At 43.8% G+C, this 19411-nt stretch overlaps 1 protein-coding gene across 5 annotated transcripts in view; it reads right to left on the minus strand.

Annotated features, from left to right (window-relative positions):
• HUS1 (HUS1 checkpoint clamp component) overlaps window positions 1–19411 on the minus strand; it is a 229422-nt gene that overhangs the window by 6024 nt on the left and 203987 nt on the right. For 4 of the 5 annotated variants that reach the window (XM_073549844.1, XM_073549846.1, XM_073549845.1 and 1 more), the window contains one exon: window positions 10181–10312. The exons of the other annotated variant lie outside the window; for it this stretch is intronic. In XM_073549844.1, coding sequence (XP_073405945.1) covers window positions 10181–10312 — 132 coding nt within the window. The remainder of the gene's footprint in view (window positions 1–10180; window positions 10313–19411) is intronic. 5 annotated transcript variants of the gene reach the window in all.

Here is a 19411-nt window from a genome sequence, read left to right on the forward strand (position 1 = left end):
CATATGGGGCATAATCTATGGAGCATCTTATGGGGGCATAATCTATGGAGCATCTTATGGGGGCATAATCTATGAAGCATTTTATGGGGGAATAATCTATGGAGCATCTTATGGGGCCATAACCTTTATGGAGAATTATATGGGGCATATTATTCTATGGACCATCATATGGGGGCATTATTAACCTTTGTGCAGCATTATATGGTGTGTATTTTGTATGGAGCATCTTATGGGGCCCATCATGAACTGTATGGAGCATTATATGGGGTTCCTGATTCAATATGGATTTTCAAAAACATTTAACCTACTGATGTCTCAATTAATTTTACTTTTATTGGTATCTATTTTTATTTTTGAAATTTACCAGTAGCTGCTGCATTTTCCACCCTAGGCTTATACGTGAGTCAATACGTTTTCCCATTTTTTTGTGGCAAAATTAGGGGGGGTCGGCTTATACACGAGTATATATGGTATACATAAATACAGTGCCTTGTGAAAGTATTTGGCCCCCTGGAACTTTTCAACCTTTTCCCACATATCATGCTTCAAACATAAAGATACCAAATGTAAATTTTTGGTGAAGAAACAAGTGGGACACAATTGTGAAGTTGAACGAAATTTATAGGTTATTTGTAATTTTTTTGGAAATTCAAAAACTGAAAAGTGGGGCGTGCAATATTATTCGGCCCCTTTAACTTAATACTTTGTTGCGCCACTTTTTTCTGCGATTACAGCTGCAAGTCGCTTGGGGTATGTCTCTATCAGTTTTGTACATTGAGAGACTGAAATTCTTGCCCATTATTCCTTGGCAAACAGCTCGAGCTCAGTGAGGTTTGATGGAAATTGTTTGTGAACAGCAGTTTTCAGCTCTTTCCACAGATTCTCGATTGGATTCAGGTCTGGACTTTGACTTGGCAATTCTAACACCTGGATACGTTTATTTGTGAACCATTCCATTGTAGATTTTGCTTTATGTTTGGGATCATTGTCTTGTTGGAAGACAAATCTCCGTCCCAGTCTCAGGTCTTTTGCAGACTCCAACAAGTTTTCTTCTAGAATGGTCCTGTATTTGTCTCCATCCATCTTCCCATCAATTTTAACCATCTTCCCTGTCCCTGCTGAAGAAAAGCAGGCCCAAACCATGATGCTGCCACCACCATGTCTGACAGTTGGGATGGTGTGTTCAGGGTGATGAGCAGTGCTGCCTTTACGCCAAACATATCGTTGGCATTGTTGCCAAAAAGTTCGATTTTGGTTTAATCTGATCAGAGCACCTTCTTCCACATGTTTGGTGTGTCTCCCAGGTGGCTTGTTGCAAACTTTAAACAACACTTTTTATGGATATCTTTGCGAAATGGTTTTCTTCTTGCCACTCTTCCATAAAGGCCAGATTTGTGCAGTTTATGACTGATTGTTGTCCTAAGGACAGACTGTCCCACCTCAGCTGTAGATCTCTGCAGTTCATCCAGAGTGATCATGGACCTCTTGGCTGCATCTCTGATCAGTCTTCTCCTTGTTTGAGTCTTCTTCCATTTCAATATGATCGTTTGCACAGTGCTCCTTGGGATGTTTAACGTTTTGGAAATCATTTTGTATCCAAATCCGGCTTTAAACTTCTCCACAACAGTATCACGGACCTGCCTGTTGTGTTCCTTGGTCTTCATGATGCTCTCTGTGCTTCAAACAGAACCCTGAGACTATCACAGAGCAGGTGTATTTATATGGAGACTTTACTACACACAGCTGGATTATATTTATCATCATTAGTCATTTAGGACAACATTGGATCATTCAGAGATCCACAATGTACTTCTGGAGTGAGTTTGCTGCACTGAAAGGGGCTGAATAATATTGCAAGGGAGCCGAATACTTTCGCAAGGCAATGTGTGTATATATATATATATATATATATATATATTTCATAGAGTGCTACATAGCATAGTAGCCGCTAAATAATTTGCCGGCTTCTGTAAAGTCATTACAAAACCCGACATGAAATGACACATGGTTTACATACAGTAAACCATTTCATTTATTTTTTACATGTCTTTGACTAATTAGGGTATGTGTGTAAAATTTTGGACATGTAGGTGTTAAATTAAGGGGTAAATTCGTTGAAAAAAATTGCATGGGCTCCCGCGGTAATTTCTCTGCCAGAGAGGGACAGCCAGTGAGTGAGGGCAGAGTAGTAGTAAAGGGATAAAAAAGACACACACACACACACACACACACACACACACACACACACACACACACACTCTAATTAAAAATTCTTTTAATGAAATAATCACACAAAGTTTTTGACAATACTATTCTGCTAATCCAAAAGAATCCCTTGTTGTCCTAGTGATGTGCGAGTATACTCGTTGCCTGGGTTTTCCCGAGCATGCTCGGGTGATCTCCGAGCATTTTGGCGTGCTCGGAGATTTAGTGTTTGTTGACACAGCTGCATAATTTGCAGCTGTCAGGCAGCCTGAATATATGTGTGGAATTCCTAACAGGCAATCCCCACATGCACTCAGGCCTGTCTAGCAGCTGCAAATCATGCAGCTGCGTCGACAAACACAATCTCCGAGCACGCCAAAATACTCGGAGATCACCCGAGCAAGGAGTATACACTCGCTCATGACTACGCCTGACATAATATTATGGGCGTCATTAATAGGCTGTAAGCCAGACACGGTGCATCACCTGTGTGACTGGCGTTCTATTCAAGCCTCATTTGTGTTGTTTTTTTTTTGTTTTTTTTACAAGGCAGCCATCCCCTCCATAAATTGGTAGGTTTGTGAGTGGCTGTTTTCATCACTGTTTTGCACCTTTATAATGGGGGGTCTGCTGCATCCTGCTTGTGCATTTGTGATCTCACTTGGGGTTGGTATGGCTGTTTTACCCCATATAATGCTCCATACAGTATAATGAACAACATATATTGCTCCATACAGAATAAAGAGCCCCATATATTGCTCCATAGAGTATAATGAGCCCCATATATTGCTCCATATAGTATAATGAGCCCCATATATTACTCCATACAGTATGAGCCCAATATAATGTTCCATAAAGAATAATGAGCCCCATATATTCCTCTATACAGTGTATCAAACCCCATATATTGCTCCATACATAATGGGCCCCATATAATGCTTCACACAGTATATGATGGGCCACATTTATTGCTCCATACATAATGGGCCACATATAATTCTCCATACAGTATATGATGGGCTCCATACAGAATGGGCCCCATATAATGCTCCAGTATATGATATGGGGCCCAATATGTATGGAGGATTATATAGTGCGCATCATCATATACTATATGGAGCATTTTATGGGGCCCACTATGTATGAAGCAATACATGGGGCTCATTAGACATAACTTTTTATTTTTCTGTCCACAGACAGATATATGAGGCTTGTTTTTTGCTGGACCAGTTGTGGGCCCACTCGCTGTCTGGGAAACAGGCACGCTATGGGGGTCCGGTGCCAGCGCCAATGAGTGAGCCCCCCTGCTTGCTCTGGACCCTGATACTCGCAATACTTACCTCTCTGCGTCTCCTGACTCTGTGATGTTTCAGGTCAGAGGGCGAAATGGCGTGACTAGTATGCGCCCTCTGCTCTGAAAAGTGATAGTGCAGAGGGCCGGAAGACGGAGTCCGGAGCAGAGCAGAGGCCAGCAAGCAAAGGTGAGTATTTCATTTTTTTTTTTTGTAATGTTTGGAGAAATATACGGGGCCCATCATATACTAGAACATTATATGGGGCACAGAGCAAGGGGGGGCACTCACGGGACTGTTACCCAGTTGGCGAGTGGACCCCCCATTTGCTCAGTGCCCCGGCACTTGCCCAGGTGCTGATGCCAGCCCTGACAACTGGTTCCAAAAAAAAACAAGCCTCATGTGTCTGTCAGTGGACAGAAAAATAAAAAAAGTTATGTCTCTTGGAGGAAATAAAAACTAAAATTGTTTAAATTGGGAAGGGGTTAAAAATGCCTCTACACAATAGCACAGAATGGCATGCAGGCCCTCAGGACATGACAAGAATTTTTTGCCAACCCTCCCCCCTCCATTAAGAGCACATTTAGACAAGCTGAACATCTGGAACAAGAATTCCTAGGAACACTAATTTCCCGATTATCAACCTCTAAAGCAGCCACCAATCATCTGATCAACAAGTAGCAATGTACATCAGATGAAATTATTTTTAAGGTGACTGAAAAATCAGCACTCTCAGCACCCATATACATTAGACTGCCAGCCAATGTCGCCAAAATTGATAGACGTTAATCTAACATGTATGGGGGGCTCAAAACCTTTCCTTCATTGTAATCCTAGTCCAAACCCTCATACTACTGTAGTCCTAATCTTATTCCTTACCCTCATCCTAGTAACATATCATAATTTTAACCCTCATCCATTTATTAGCACTAGTCCTAATCTCAGTCCTAACCCTCATCATTTTCTTGATAGTCCTAACCCTAATCTTAGTCCTCAACCTAGTTAGGGTTAGAAAAAGTATATAGAAATGAATCGTTCAGAATAATATTAGTTTATTACACTTTTAAACTTGGAAAAGCTCTTCCAGTAAGCCTGTGTCACCTATCACAAAATTGTATGTGATAAAGATAAAAGATAAAATTTCAGTTTCAGATACTGATCAGAAAATTTATAATAACCAAATTATTATGGTAGATAATAGTTGTAACAATTCGGCAGGGATTGTTCCTTTTTTGCCAGTGGCCACACCCATAAAAGTAAAGAAAAAGAACAATCTGGAAGATATTTTTGGAGCAAAACCAAAAAAAAGAAAGCCCCCTGCAGAGGTACCAGGGTGGGAAGAAGAAAGAAAGGCAACAAAAATAAAAAAGAAGTAACCAGTGATACCAGAGTGAGTGATAAAAGTACAAATATTTTTAATTTGTCTTCATATAAACTTAAACCAATTGAAGAGAAAGTATTATCTAAGGGTTTGTCCTTTAGCCCCTCCCACTACCCTAGTGACTTCAATTTATTTATGGATGTTCAATTTTTTTTTAGAAAGCTTACACTTCGTAGACATTTTTTAATACTGAAAAAAGGATAATGGGAAAGTATCAAAAGAAACATTTACCCCGGTTTCTGATACTCATTTACATGTGGATGTGAAACCCAAATCAACATTTTTTCCTACAGAGAATATGGGGAGTTTTTAATGTATTTGGGGATCTAGTATTGAAGGAATTTAAATCCTTGAATAATTTCAATGATAAAAAAGGTAACCTGACTAGATTAGAGAAAATGGCATTGAAAAATCTGGCAAACAATCGTGAAATAGTTATACGCCCAGCAAATAAGGGTGGGGGGATTGTTATACAAGATTTTAATATTTACTGCCAAGAGGCGTTTAGAATTTTATCAGACTCCAATTTTTATTTGAAAGTAAAATCTTATCCTTGTACTAATATTCTAAAGGAGTATTTATCATTTATAAAAAATGCAAAAAAAGATGGCATCCTTAATGAGAAAGAGGGGAGGTTTTTAATGGTAAAAAACCCGAATATTCCTTTTTTTTTTATCATCTCCCCAAGATACATAAAGATCTTAATAACCCCCCAGGAAGGCCCATTATATCTAGCATTGGTTCTATTTATAACGGATTGGATGAATATATTGATTCTGTGATGAAAATCCATGTTTTTACATTACCTAGTTTTTTAAGGGACTCAGCTCACTTGATTCAGCTTCTGGAGACTGTACAATGGAAGGATTCATATATATTTGTGACTCTCGATATTACAGCACTTTATTCAAATATCCAGCAGGATGTAGCTCTATCTTGTTTACCATTTTATTTGGAATCTGATGATCGGCTTTCGGCCCCCCAAAGAACTTTTATATATAAGGGTATTTCATTAATCATGAAAAATAATTTCTTTACCTTCTTGGGTGCTTTTTATCATCAATTAATGGGTGTGGCTATGGGATCTAAAGTAGCACCAACCATTGCTAATCTTGTTATGGGACGTTTTGAGAACATTTTTATAGAGAACTAGCTGAAGAGCCCGGCGCTGCCCGGGCATAGTAACTAACTGTGGTTAGTTATAGCAAATTATAATTATCCTTCATCCCATAGTTCCGTGCCCATACACCCATCACACATATCCACGATCCCATAGGCCCGTGCCCATATACCCATCAAACATATCCTCCATTCCATAGTCGAGTGCCCATATACTCATCACACATCCATCCCATAGTCCCATGCCCATATACCCATCACACATCCTCCATCCCATAGTCCTATGCTCATATACCCATCATACATATCCTCCATCCCATAGTCGAGTGCCCATATACCCATCACACATCCTCCATCCCATAGTCCCATGCCCATATACCCATCACACATCCTCCATCCCATAGTCCCATGCCCATATACCCATCATACATATCCGCCATCCCATAGTCGAGTGCCCATATATCCATCCTTCATCTCAGTCCCGTGCCCATACACCCGTCACACATCCTCCATCCCATAGTCCCATGCCCATATACTCATCATACATATTCACCATCCCATAGGCCCCTGCCCATATACCCATCATACATATCCTCCATCCCATAGTCGAGTGCCCATATACCCATCATACATCCTCCATCCCATAGTCCCATGCCCATATACCCATCATACATATTCTCCATCCCATAGTCCCATGCCCATATACCCATTATACATATTGTCCATCCCATAGTCCCATGCCCATATACCCATCATACATATCCTCCATCCCATAATCGAGTGCCCATATACCCATCATACATATCCTCCATCCCATAGTCGAGTGCCCATATACCCATCATACATATCCTCCATCCCATAGTCCAGTGCCCATATACCCATCACACATCCTCCATCCCATAGTCCCGTGCCCATATACCCGTCATACATATCTCCTCCATCCCATAGTTCCGTGCCCATATACCCATCACACATCCTCCAACCCATAGTCCTGTGCCCATATACCCATCATACATATCCTCCATCCCATAGGCCCGTGCCCATATACCCATCATACATATCCTCCATCCCATAGTCGAGTGCCCATATACCCATCACACACCCTCCATCCCATAGTCCCATGCCCATATACCCATCATGCATATTCTCCATCCCATAGTCCCATGCCCATATACCCATCATACATATTCTCCATCCCATAGTCCCATATACCCATCATACATATCCTCCATCCCATAGTCGAGTGCCCATATACCCATCATACATATCCGCCATCCCACAGTCCCGTGCCCATATACCCGTCATACATATCCTCCATCCCATAGTCCAGTGCCCATATACCTATCACACATCCTCCATCCCATAGTCCCATGCCCATATACCATCATACATATTTGCCATCCCATAGTCGAGTGCTCATATACCCATCATACATATCCGCCATCCCATAGTCCCGTGCCCATATACCCATAATACATATCCTCCATCCCATAGTCCAGTGCCCATATACCCATCACACATCCTCCATCCGATAGTCCCATATACCCATCAAACATCCTCCATCTCATAGTCCAATGCCCATATACCAGTCATACATATCCTCCATCCCATAGTCCAGTGCCCATATACCCATCACACATCCTCCATCGCATAGTCCCGTGCCCATATACCCATCACACATCCTCCATCCCATAGTCTCATGCCCATATACCCATCATACATATCCTCCATCCCATAGGCCCGTGCCCATATACCCATCATACATATCCTCCATCCCATAGTCGAGTGCCCATTTACCCATCACACACCCTCCATCCCATAGTCCCATGCCCATATACCCATCACACATCCTCCATCCCATAGTTCCATGCCCATATACCCATCATACATATTCGCCATCCCATAGTCCAGTGCCCATATACCCATCACACATCCTCCATCCCATAGTCCCGTGCCCATAAACCCGTCATACACATCCTCCATCCCATAGTCCCGTGCCCATATACCTATCACACATCCTCCATCCCATAGTCCCGTGCCCATATACCCATCATACATATCCTCCATCCCATAGGCCCGTGCCCATATACCCATCATACATATCCTCCATCCCATAGTCGAGTGCCCATTTACCCATCACACACCCTCCATCCCATAGTCCCATGCCCATATACCCACACATCCTCCATCCCATAGTTCCATGCCCATATACCCATCATACATATCCGCCATCCCATAGTCCCGTGCCCATATACCCGTCATACATATCCTCCATCCCATAGTCCTGTGCCCATATACCCGTCATACATATTGTCCATCCCATAGTCCCGTGCCCATATAACCGTCATACATATCCTCCATCCCATAGTCCAGTGCCCATATACCCATCACACATCCTCCATCCCATAGTCCCGTGCTCATATACCCGTCATACATATCCACCATCCCATAGGCCCGTGCCCATATACCCGTCATACATATCCTCCATCCCATAGTCCAGTGCCCATATACCCATCACACATCCTCCATCCCATAGTCCCGTGCCCATATACCCGTCATACATATCCACCATCCTATAGGCCCGTGCCCATATAACCGTCATACATATCCGCCATCCCATAGTCAACCATTATGACATCATAATGAGCGGCGGGGCTTGCAACCTATGACATCAGCGTCGCCATGGCAACCATTGTGACATCATAATGAGGGGCGAGGCTTGATACGCACACAGTTTCCCATCATGCAAATAGGACATTATGACATCATAATGAGGGGCGGGGCTTGACACACACACACTTTTTCCCCAGTATGTAGATAGGGGCAAAATTGTTTGGTAAATTGGAACGCGCGGGGTTAAAATTTCGCCTCACAACATAGCCTAGGACGCTCTCGGGGTCCAGACGTGTGACTGTGCCAAATTTTGTGGCTGTAGCTGCGACGGTGCGGATGCCTATCCCGGACATACACACATACATACATACATACACACTTTGAGCTTTATATATTAGACTAGCTGAAGAGCCCGGCGCTGCCCGGGCATAGTAACTAACTGTGGTTAGTTATAGCAAATAATAATTATCCTCCATCCCATAGTCCAGTGCCCATATACCCATCACACATCCTCCATCCCATAGTCCCGTGCCCATATACCCATCACACATCCTCCATCCCATAGTCCCGTGCCCATATACCCATCATACATATCCTCCATCCCATAGGCCCGTGCCCATATACCCATCATACATATCCTCCATCCCATAGTCGAGTGCCCATTTACCCATCACACACCCTCCATCCCATAGTCCCATGCCCATATACCCATCACACATCCTCCATCCCATAGTTCCATGCCCATATACCCATCATACATATTCGCCATCCCATAGTTGAGTGCCCATATACCCATCACACATCCTCCATCCCATAGTCCCATGCCCATCATACATATTCTCCATCCTATAGTCCCATGCCCATATACCCATCATACATATTCTCTATCCCATAGTCCAATGCCCATATACTCATCATACATATTCGCCATCCCATAGTCGAGTGCCCATATACCCATCACACATCCTTCATCTCATAGTCCCATGCCCATATACCCATCACACATATCCTCCATCCCATAGTCCCGTGCCCATATATCCATCATACATATACGCCATCCCATAGTCCCGTGCCCATATACCAGTCATACATATCCTCCATCCCATAGTCCAGTGCCCATATACTCATCACACATCCTCCATCCCATAGTCCCATATACCCATCATACATATGCTCCATCCCGCATCACGGTCCGATGGGCGGGGCTTATTCACCTGCTCCCCTCCCTGTCTTGCTCTACACAAGAAGAAATGCGTAGAGCAAGACAGGGAGGGGGAGACCAGGTGAATAAGCCCCGCCCAGCAGACCGGACAGTGGCAGTTTACATACATCTGAACCGATATAAAAAAGGTATTTATGCATGAAAGGTGCGGGGTCAGGGGGAAGCAAAAGTACTAACAGAATCCTTATATGACACACAATTGAATGATATCATTATATGACATCTCAAAAAAGGGGTGACAGATTGCCTTTAATGGAGCACTGTGCCCCTTGGCACCTGTCTGGCTCTAATTGGTGTATGGTTTCAAAAATTTCACTTCAATTTACACATTTCATGAAGATGACTTACTACAAATGGCTTTATTTGGATTTACTTGCTGTCCGGCAAGAAACTGCAGAAACTTCCTAATATCAACTCTGGCTTCTGACATGATGTCTCGGTCTCTTTCCTGTGTGTTACTTTGTGAAGACTCATCAGAAACTGAAGAAAATGAAAATGTAGGCTCCTATTTTAATCACTTTTTGTATGTATTATTATTTAAGAATAGCATAAGTAAAACGTTTCAGCAAATGACTCACTCAGTTTTTGGAAGACAATTCACCATTCCACTGAAATGTGACAATCAACAGAGCACGGGCTTGTGTCGAACAAGAGGGAATCCAGGCTGATGTTTGTAAACAGTGCATGTAGGATAACTTCTAATATCATCCTTAAAGGGCTTTTGTAAATGTATGCAACTGGGGCCAAAATCATTTTTGCAATAGGGCGTCATTAAAAACATTGCATTGTTTCCCTGCTATAGTCTTTGTATTACACTGTGTATTCCTGGCTGCGGAATGAGTTAACAGGGTTGGCCACACTATCTTCAGTAGGGGTCCCCCCCACCATTTTTGACAACCAGCCTTACTAAAACTCACAGCTGGAGGCTGGTATTCTCAGACTGGTAGGAGCTATGGATACTGCCCCCCCCACACCTCGACCTAAAAATAGCAGCCTGCAGCTGCCAAGAAAAGGCACATCTATTAGATGCTCCAATCCTGACACTTTGTCCATCTCTTCCCACTTCCCCTGTAGCGGTGACAAGTGGGGTTCATATTTGTGGGGTTAATGTCACCTTTGTATTACCAGGTGACATCAAGCCCACAGCCCACCAACCTTGCTGAAGCTGACAGCTGAGGGTTGCAGCCCCCAGCTGTGAGATTTGCCTGGCTGGTTATCAAAAATACAGAGAAACCTATACCAGTTTTTTTTTTTATTATTTATTTAAAGTACAGGAGACGGCTGATGAATACTCCCATCAGTCACTCCTGCCGTCACTGTTATTAGTGGCAGAAGCATCAGCAGATGGAGGCGGTAGTCCCATCATTTGACACCAGTGACTGGAGGTGAACCTCAGATCACAGCTGCGGGATCACACTGTCTTTTGACAGCGTTGGAACCATGGCTCTCTGACCGACGGTGATTTCACCGTCAGTCAGAAGCGGTGTTTGCTGCGCGGTCATGCACATGACAGCATGACAAACACGGGATGTTTATGCCCCCCATTTAAGTGAATGGGGTCTGGGCACTGTTCTAGTAACCGAACAAGTACTTTTTGTAACTGTATGGTCGGACCTGAACATCCAGGTGTCCACCCATCTCTATACATCAGTCTCCTATAGTAAATGCCACAAAGTCATGTCCCCAGGGCCAGCGTTTTTGGCAGAGCCCTCGTCCCCATGGGACCCTAGCCAGTGGTGTGCTGCTCTCAGTGGCAGACCACGCAGCCGCTATGGGGCCAGTCAGTCAGGTTCAGCCACCCGCCCCTGCATCCGGCATCGCCCATCATTCTAAAGATCCAGTTGAAAGCAATATAGGAGGAGGAGTCAGGTGATGCTCCATCTCCCATCATTCCCACTCTGCGCCTAAAGTCTGAGCCAGCGGGTGTGATAATGTGACTTCATTGCGCCACACTGTGTCAGGCAGTGGAGCTGCTGTGGAGGCAAGCCTCAGTGACGGGAGAAGTGTGGAAATGGGGAGAGGCAAGTTTTGCTTTTTTTCATTTTTAATCAGTGAGTATGTGATGGCCATAATACTGGAAGACTATCTGGGCTGCATTATTCCATATGGAGGGCTACATTTTATGGGGTGCATTATACTGCATGGAGGACTATGGGATGTGCATTATACTGTATGGAGGACTATGGGGAATGCATTATGCTAAATGAAAAACTACGGGGTGCATTATACAATGGAAGTAAATTGTATTATACAGTTGTGGCCAAAAGTATTGACACCCCTGCAATTCTGTCAGATAATACTCAGTTTCTTCCTGAAAATGATTGCAAACACAAATTCTTTGGTATTATTATCTTCATTTAATTTGTCTTAAATGAAAAAACAGAAAAAGAATGTCTTAAAGCCAAATTGGATATAATTCCACACCAAACATAAAAAAGAGGGTGGACAAAAGTATTGGCACTGTTCGAAAAATCATGTGATGCTTCTCTAATTTGTGTAATTAACAGCACCTGTAACTTACCTGTGGCACCTAACAGGTGTTGACAATAACTAAATCACACTTGCAGCCAGTTGACATGGATTAAAGTTGACTCAACCTCTGTCCTGTGTCCTTGTGTGTACCACATTGAGCATGGAGAAAAGAAAGAAGACCAAAGAACTGTCTGAGGACTTGAGAAACCAAATTATGAGGAAGCATGAGCAATCTCAAGGCTACAAGTCCATCTCCAAAGACCTGAATGTTCCTGTGTCTACCGTGCGCAGTGCCATCAAGAAGTTTAAAGCACATGGCACTGTGGCTAATCTCCCTAGATGTGGACGGAAAAAAAAAATTGACAGATTTCAACCTAAGATTGTGCGGATGCTGGATAAAGAACCTCAACTAACATCCAAACAAGTTCAAGCTGCCCTGCAGTCCGAGGTTACAACAGTGTCAACCCGTACTATCCGTCGGGGTCTGAATGAAAAGGGACTGTATGGTAGGAGACCCAGGAAGGCCCTACTTCTTACACCGAGACATAAAAAAGCCAGGCTGGAGTTTGCCAAAACTTACCTGAAAAAGCCTAAAACGTTTTGTTAGAATGTTCTCTGGTCAGATGAGACAAAAGTAGAGCTTTTTGGGCAAAGGCATCACCACAGAGTTTACAGGAGAAAAAAAGAGGCATTCAAAGAAAAAAACACGGTCCCTACAGTCAAACATGGCGGAGGTTCCCTGATGTTTTGGGGTTGCTTTGCTGCCTCTGGCACTGGACTGCTTGACCGTGTGCATGGCATTATGAAGTCTGAAGACTACCAACAAATTTTGCAGCATAATGTAGGGCCCAGTGTGAGAAAGCTGGGTCTCCCTCAGAGGTCATGGGTCTTCCAGCAGGACAATGACCCAAAACACACTTCAAAAAGCGCTAGAAAATGGTTTGAGAGAAAGCACTGGAGACTTCTAAGGTGGCCAGCAATGAGTCCAGACCTGAATCCCATAGAACACCTGTGGAGAGATCGAAAAATGGCAGTTAGGAGAAGGCACCCTTCAAATATCAGGGACCTGGAGCAGTTTGCCAAAGAAGAATGGTCTAAAATTCCAGCAGAGATTTGTAAGAAACTCATTGATGGTTACCGGAAGCGGTTGGTCGCAGTTATTTTGGCTAAAGGTTGTGCAACCAAGTATTAGGGTGAGGTGCCAATACTTTTGTCTGACCCATTTTTGGAGTTTTGTGTGAAATGATCAATGTTTTGCTTTTTGCTTCATTCTCTTTTGTGTTTTTTCATTTAAGACAAATTAAATGAAGATAATAATACCAAAGAATTTGTGTTTGCTATCATTTTCAGGAAGAAACTGAGTATTTTCTGACAGAATTGCAGGGGTGTCAATACTTTTGGCCACAACTGTATGGAGGACTGTTGAGGGTGCATTATTCTGTATGGAGGACTATGGTGTGTGCATTATATTATATGGAGGACTATGGGATACATTATACTATGTAGAGGACTATGGAATGCATTATACTATATGGAAGACTATGAGGTGTGCATTATAACTATGTGTACTATAGGGGGCTGCATTATACTGTATCGAAGACTATGTGGTGTGCATTATACTACATGGAGGACTATCGGGCACAATATAGTATGCGAAGGACTATAGCGTGCATTATATTATGGGGTACATTATACTTAACGAGCATAAGGCTGCCTATTCATTGAGTGATTGGATTGTTTATACTGGAACAAAAATCATTGCTTTCAGCAGCATATCGCCCCGGTGAAAACTGCAGATAGGTTGCTGATAACATGATACTGTATGGGGACAGGCTGATCTACTAGTGACCGTTCTGTGCCTATCATTCTTTCTGTGTCGGTGTAAAGAGGCAGGGAAAAAAGCGCTGAACGACTTTAATATTGACGATCGCGCTTGTTTAATGGCCTGAATGCAGCGCATTTAAATAATACAGAAATGTTTCAGATGGTGCAATATGTTAACATTTGGGGCCTCACTTTAAACTTTTGCCCAGAGCCCCATTTTGTACAAAACATGTCCTGCATGTCAACAACACAGCTGGTAAAATAAAGATAATGTGGCTGACTTTGTTAAATCATTATACAGCCAGCAAGAGACCGTGTAATACAGAGGATATAGAAGGCAAGTGGAGCAAAATTTTTAAAGAAACCCAAATGCAAAAATTTTTAGCCCCAATTGTATGCAATTAAAAAAAGGAAAATGTCCACAACCCTTTTAAATATACTTTTTTTTGTTTAACATAAATTTAGACATCTGTTACTTGTTGCACATTGAAAACATTTTAAGAGCCCCACAATAATTGCTACAATATTATCTACAAACATAAAACCTGCAAAAGACAAAATAAGCAAAAACCCTACTGTAACTAAGTAACTAAAAGCAAAAGTGCATCTAAATAATCCAGAGTTTTTATTAATACTGTTTTTTGATCAAAAATAGCATGAAAGCCATCCCACCACGACACGGTAACTCTGTTCGGGATAGTCCTACACTGTCTAATATTAAAAACCTTGCCTTGTGTCAAAGTTGACCTCAATGTGTGAACAAGGGCAGACTTGGACTGGGTCCCAAACAGTAGACACCAGTCTGGGGAAGCCTTATATACAATTTCCAGCTCAGGAGAGGGAGGCCACACCCCAGCTTGCACAGAATGCAAAAATACAAAGAAAAAACATAAAAATTGAATTGAGCTTGGTTTGAGTTGATACACATGCGGCATATAAATGCATGTTGACATTGGCAAGTTTTATGTTTTATGGCCAAAGACAAAATGAGCAAAAACCCTGCTGTAACTAAATAAGTAAAAGCAAAAGTGCATCTAAATAATACAGAGTTTTTAGTAATAATGTTTTTTGATCAAAAATAGCATGAAAGCCATCCCACCACGACAAAGTAACTCTGTTCGGGATAGTCCTACACTGTCTAATATTAAAAACCTTGCCTTATGTCAAAGTTGACCTCAATGTGTGAACAAGGGCAGACAAAAGGACTGGGTCCCAAACAGTAGACAGCAGTCTGGGGAAGCCTTATATACAATTTCCAGCTCAGGAGAGGGAATGCAAAAATACAAAGAAACACAAAAATTGAGCTTGGTTTGAGTTGATACACATGCAGCATATAAATGCATGTTGACATTGGCAATAAAACATAAAACCTGCAAAAGACAAAATGAGCAAACATGCAGCAATACGTACAATTATCATGAACAGAATTTACTCTGATTTAGCCTAATGGAGCATAGAAGATGGGTAAACAGGGATTTTTGTGTGTACTCACCGTAAAATCCTTTTCTCTGAGCCAATCATTGGGGGACACAGGACCGTGGGTGTTATGCTGCTGCCACTAGGTGGACACTAAGCAATTACACAGAAAAATTAACTCCTCCTCCGCAGTATACACCCTCTGCTGGTTCTATCCTGAACCAGTTCGGTCCCAAAGCAGTAGGAGTTCACAAAAAGAATTGTAAGATGTTAAAACCAACAATGACTACAAGCCAACGGCTAACAGGGTGGGTGCTGTGTCCCCCAATGATTGGCTCGGAGAAAAGGATTTTACGGTGAGTACACACAAAAATCCCTGTCTCTCCTTCGCCCCATTGGGGGACACAGGACCGTGGGACATCCTAAAGCAGTCCCTGGGTGGGAAAGCATCACAACAGGTGAAACCTCGCATGCCAAATGCTTAAAAGGTTAGCCGATTAAACAAAGCCTACAGATACAAAACTGCCGATCGCAGAATCTGTCTGCCGATGGCCGCATCTGAAGAGGCTTGAAGATGAATGTTGAAATGCTTAGCAAACGTGTGAAGACTGGACCAAGTTGCAGCCTTGCACACTTGCTGTGCCGATTGGCCCAGGAAGCCCCCACTGACCAAGTGGAGTGTTGCCTTAATCCTCGTGGGGATAGGATGACCTTTGAAACGGTAAGCTTCTTGGATCGCTGAACGGATCCATCTGGCTATCGTGGCCTTAGAAGCAGGCAGACCTTTTCTGTGACCTTTCGGAAGCACAAAAAGGGCATCCGATTTGCGGAAAGAAACTGTTCTGGAAAAGTACTTCCTGAGAGCCCTCACCAGGTCCAAAGTATGAAGAGCCTTCTCAGTACGGTGGACTGCAGCCGGACAGAATGAGGGCAGAACTAAGTCTTCATTCAGATGAAAAAATGAGATGACTTTAGGCAAGATGGACGGGGACGTCCTGAGCACCACATTGTCGTAGTGGACGGAGGTTTGCACGACAAACCGCCAGTTCCGAGACCCGTCTGATGGATGTTATTGCCACAAGGAAGGCAACCTTCCATGAAAGAAGAGAGAGGAACATCCTGTATTGGCTCGAAGGGGGTCTCTTGTAAGGCACTGAGGACCAAGTTAAGGTCCCAAGGTTCTAAAGGCATCTTGTATGGAGGGACAAGATGAGAAACTCCCTGCATGAAGGTCTTAACCTGTGGCTTGGAAGCTATCCGCAAAGATTTGGCCCTTGAGAGAAGCCAGCGCTAGGCCTGAATCCAATCCCGCTTGAAGAAACTCCAGAATGGAGGGGAAAGAAAACACCAACGGGGAACGACCCTTATCTTTACACCATGAGAAAAAAGCTTTCCAAATGCGATGGTAAATACGCATGGATACAGGCTTCCTAGCATTGATCATGGTAGATGCCACTTGATGCGAGAACCCGGTCAGGATTCAATGGCCAGGCCGTTAAACTCAGCACTTTTGAGTTCTGGTGGCAAATGGGTCCCTGGTAGAGTAGATCTGGACGATCCGGTAACCGCCAGGGATCGTCGGCGACTAGATGTACTACCTCCGCATGCCAAGCTCGGCGTGGCCAGTCTGGAACGACAAGGATCACTGGAATGCCTTCCGCTTTGATTTTCCGGATGACCCTTGGGATCAGCAGAAGTGGTGGAAAGATGTAAGGGAGGCGAAATTGTCTCCATGGAAGTACTAGAGCATCTGAGCCGATGGCTAACGGATCGCGGGATTGGGCTACGAATGCCGGAACCTTGGCGTTCAGCCTGGAGGCCATGAGGTCCACATTTGGAGTGCCCCGACGCTGGCAACTCTGATGAAAGACTTCCAGGTGAAGAGACCACTCTCCTGAGGCTATGCCCTGGCGGCTGACAAAGTCCACCGCCCAATTTTCTACTCCCGAAATAAGAACTGCAGAGCTGAGCAATTGATTTGTCTCGGCCCATTGAAGAATGTGCGTTACTTCGATCATCGCTCTTCTGCTTCGTGTGCCTCCCTGGCGATTGATGTACGGCCATGGCGTTGTCCGATTGGATCCGGATGGGACGTCCGGCCAAAAGGTGATGGAACTGATGAAGAGCTAGCCTTATCACTCGGATCTTGATCGAAAGGTTGGCTTCCTCAGTAGACCAACGTCCCTGAGCCGTGTGGTGACGAAAGATCGCACCCCATCCAAGGAGACGGGCGTCGGTGGTCACTACCAGCCAGTGTACAGTGAGAAAGGACCTTCCCTGATCCAATGACAACGTTGCAGTCCATCACCTGAGAGACCGCCCGATTCTAGGTGCCAGGCGGAGGCGGCGACCCAAGGAGGCTGGATTCTTGTCCCAGGCTGAGATCAAGGCCTGCTGCAGGGGACGGAGGTGAAATTCGGCAAACGGCACTGCCTCGATGCATGCCACCATTTTCCCGAAGACCTGCATGGCGAACCGCAGGGAGTGAGAGTGGGCAAGAGATAGCAATTGGGCTCCCCGGATAAAAGAGGAAATCTTTTCCGGAGCGAGAATTACCAACCCTCGGAAAGTGTCCAAGATCATCTCCAAAAAGGGAACTTGCTGGGATGGAACTGGGGAAGATTTCTCCAGGTTCACTAGCCAACCTAGGCGAGACAGAGTGTCGATGGCGACAAGGACGCTCTCTGCGCAAGCCTAATAGGACCACATTCCTCCTTCAAGTTCTGAAGGAATCACATGATTCCGTCCTTGCAGGGCATCCAGGTATCAATAACACCATCAGACAGGTGACCAGGAAGTTTTGGTGGCCAACTATAGTAAAGGACTAAGAACCTATATAGAATAATGGAGTCAAAATACCCCAAAAAAAAACTGGAATATGGAAATCACACTGATCAAATATTATAAAAGTGTTAAATTTTATTAGACATTTTTTACAAAGACAGTACAGAAAAAACTTGACAGAATGAGTCTATATCCAAGGTGGAGACACATCAGGAAGGCAAATCTGGTATAAATATATAGCACATATAAGTAATATTACCCTAAAATGTGGTATGTCATAATAAATGTAGACCCCCACTTGGGAATTTATAGTTTTTGAGCTTAGGGGCAGTCCCCAGGATGAACATGAAAGAAGGTGTGTTTTGTTGACACATTTTTGATAAGTGTCTGTTTCAATCCCTCACTCCTCTGTGCAATTTGTCCATCAAGACTACCTCTTTTTACTGTAATCATGGGCTGCACCCGCACTTTGGATCCTTCTCTTCTAAAATGTTAGTGCTCCCTGGGGTAGAAAGATCCATACATCAGATAAAAACAATCTGGTCAGAAGGCAACGTAAACTTAAAAGGGGCTCAGGCTAGACAAGCTTCTTCTGCTAATAGACGGCACTCCAAGGGCCCGCACCTGGGAGATGGAGACAAAGTCTGGCTTTCTACCAGGAATATTAAGCTTAAAGTGCCATCTGCCAAACTGGGTCCCAGGTTTATTGGTCCATATGAAATTATTGAGGTGATTAACCCAGTAGCCTTTCATCTGAAACTCCCTCAATCATTTAAACTGCCTAATGTATTCCATAAGTCCCTTCTCAAATTGTACCGCTCTCCGATTCATCCTGTCCAGTCCCCTCCTCCTCCAGTTTTGGTTGGAGGTACCTTGGAATACGAAGTCCAAAGAATCCTTGACTCCCGCGTAGTGAGAGGATCCGTGCAGTATCTGGTGCACTGGAAGGTCTACGGTCCAGAGGAAAGGTCCTGGGTGCCTGCCAGTAACGTTCATGCCAAGGGTTTGATCAGGAAGCCTTAGAAGGGGGGGGGGTTACTGTCACGTCGCCGTCGGACTCGGGGGCTGGTGTTCCTGCCTCGG

This window comes from Dendrobates tinctorius, unplaced genomic scaffold (assembly GCF_039654945.1).
Source record: "Dendrobates tinctorius isolate UK_male_01 unplaced genomic scaffold, ASM3965494v1 ptg000162l, whole genome shotgun sequence".
Lineage (NCBI taxonomy): Eukaryota > Metazoa > Chordata > Amphibia > Anura > Dendrobatidae > Dendrobates > Dendrobates tinctorius.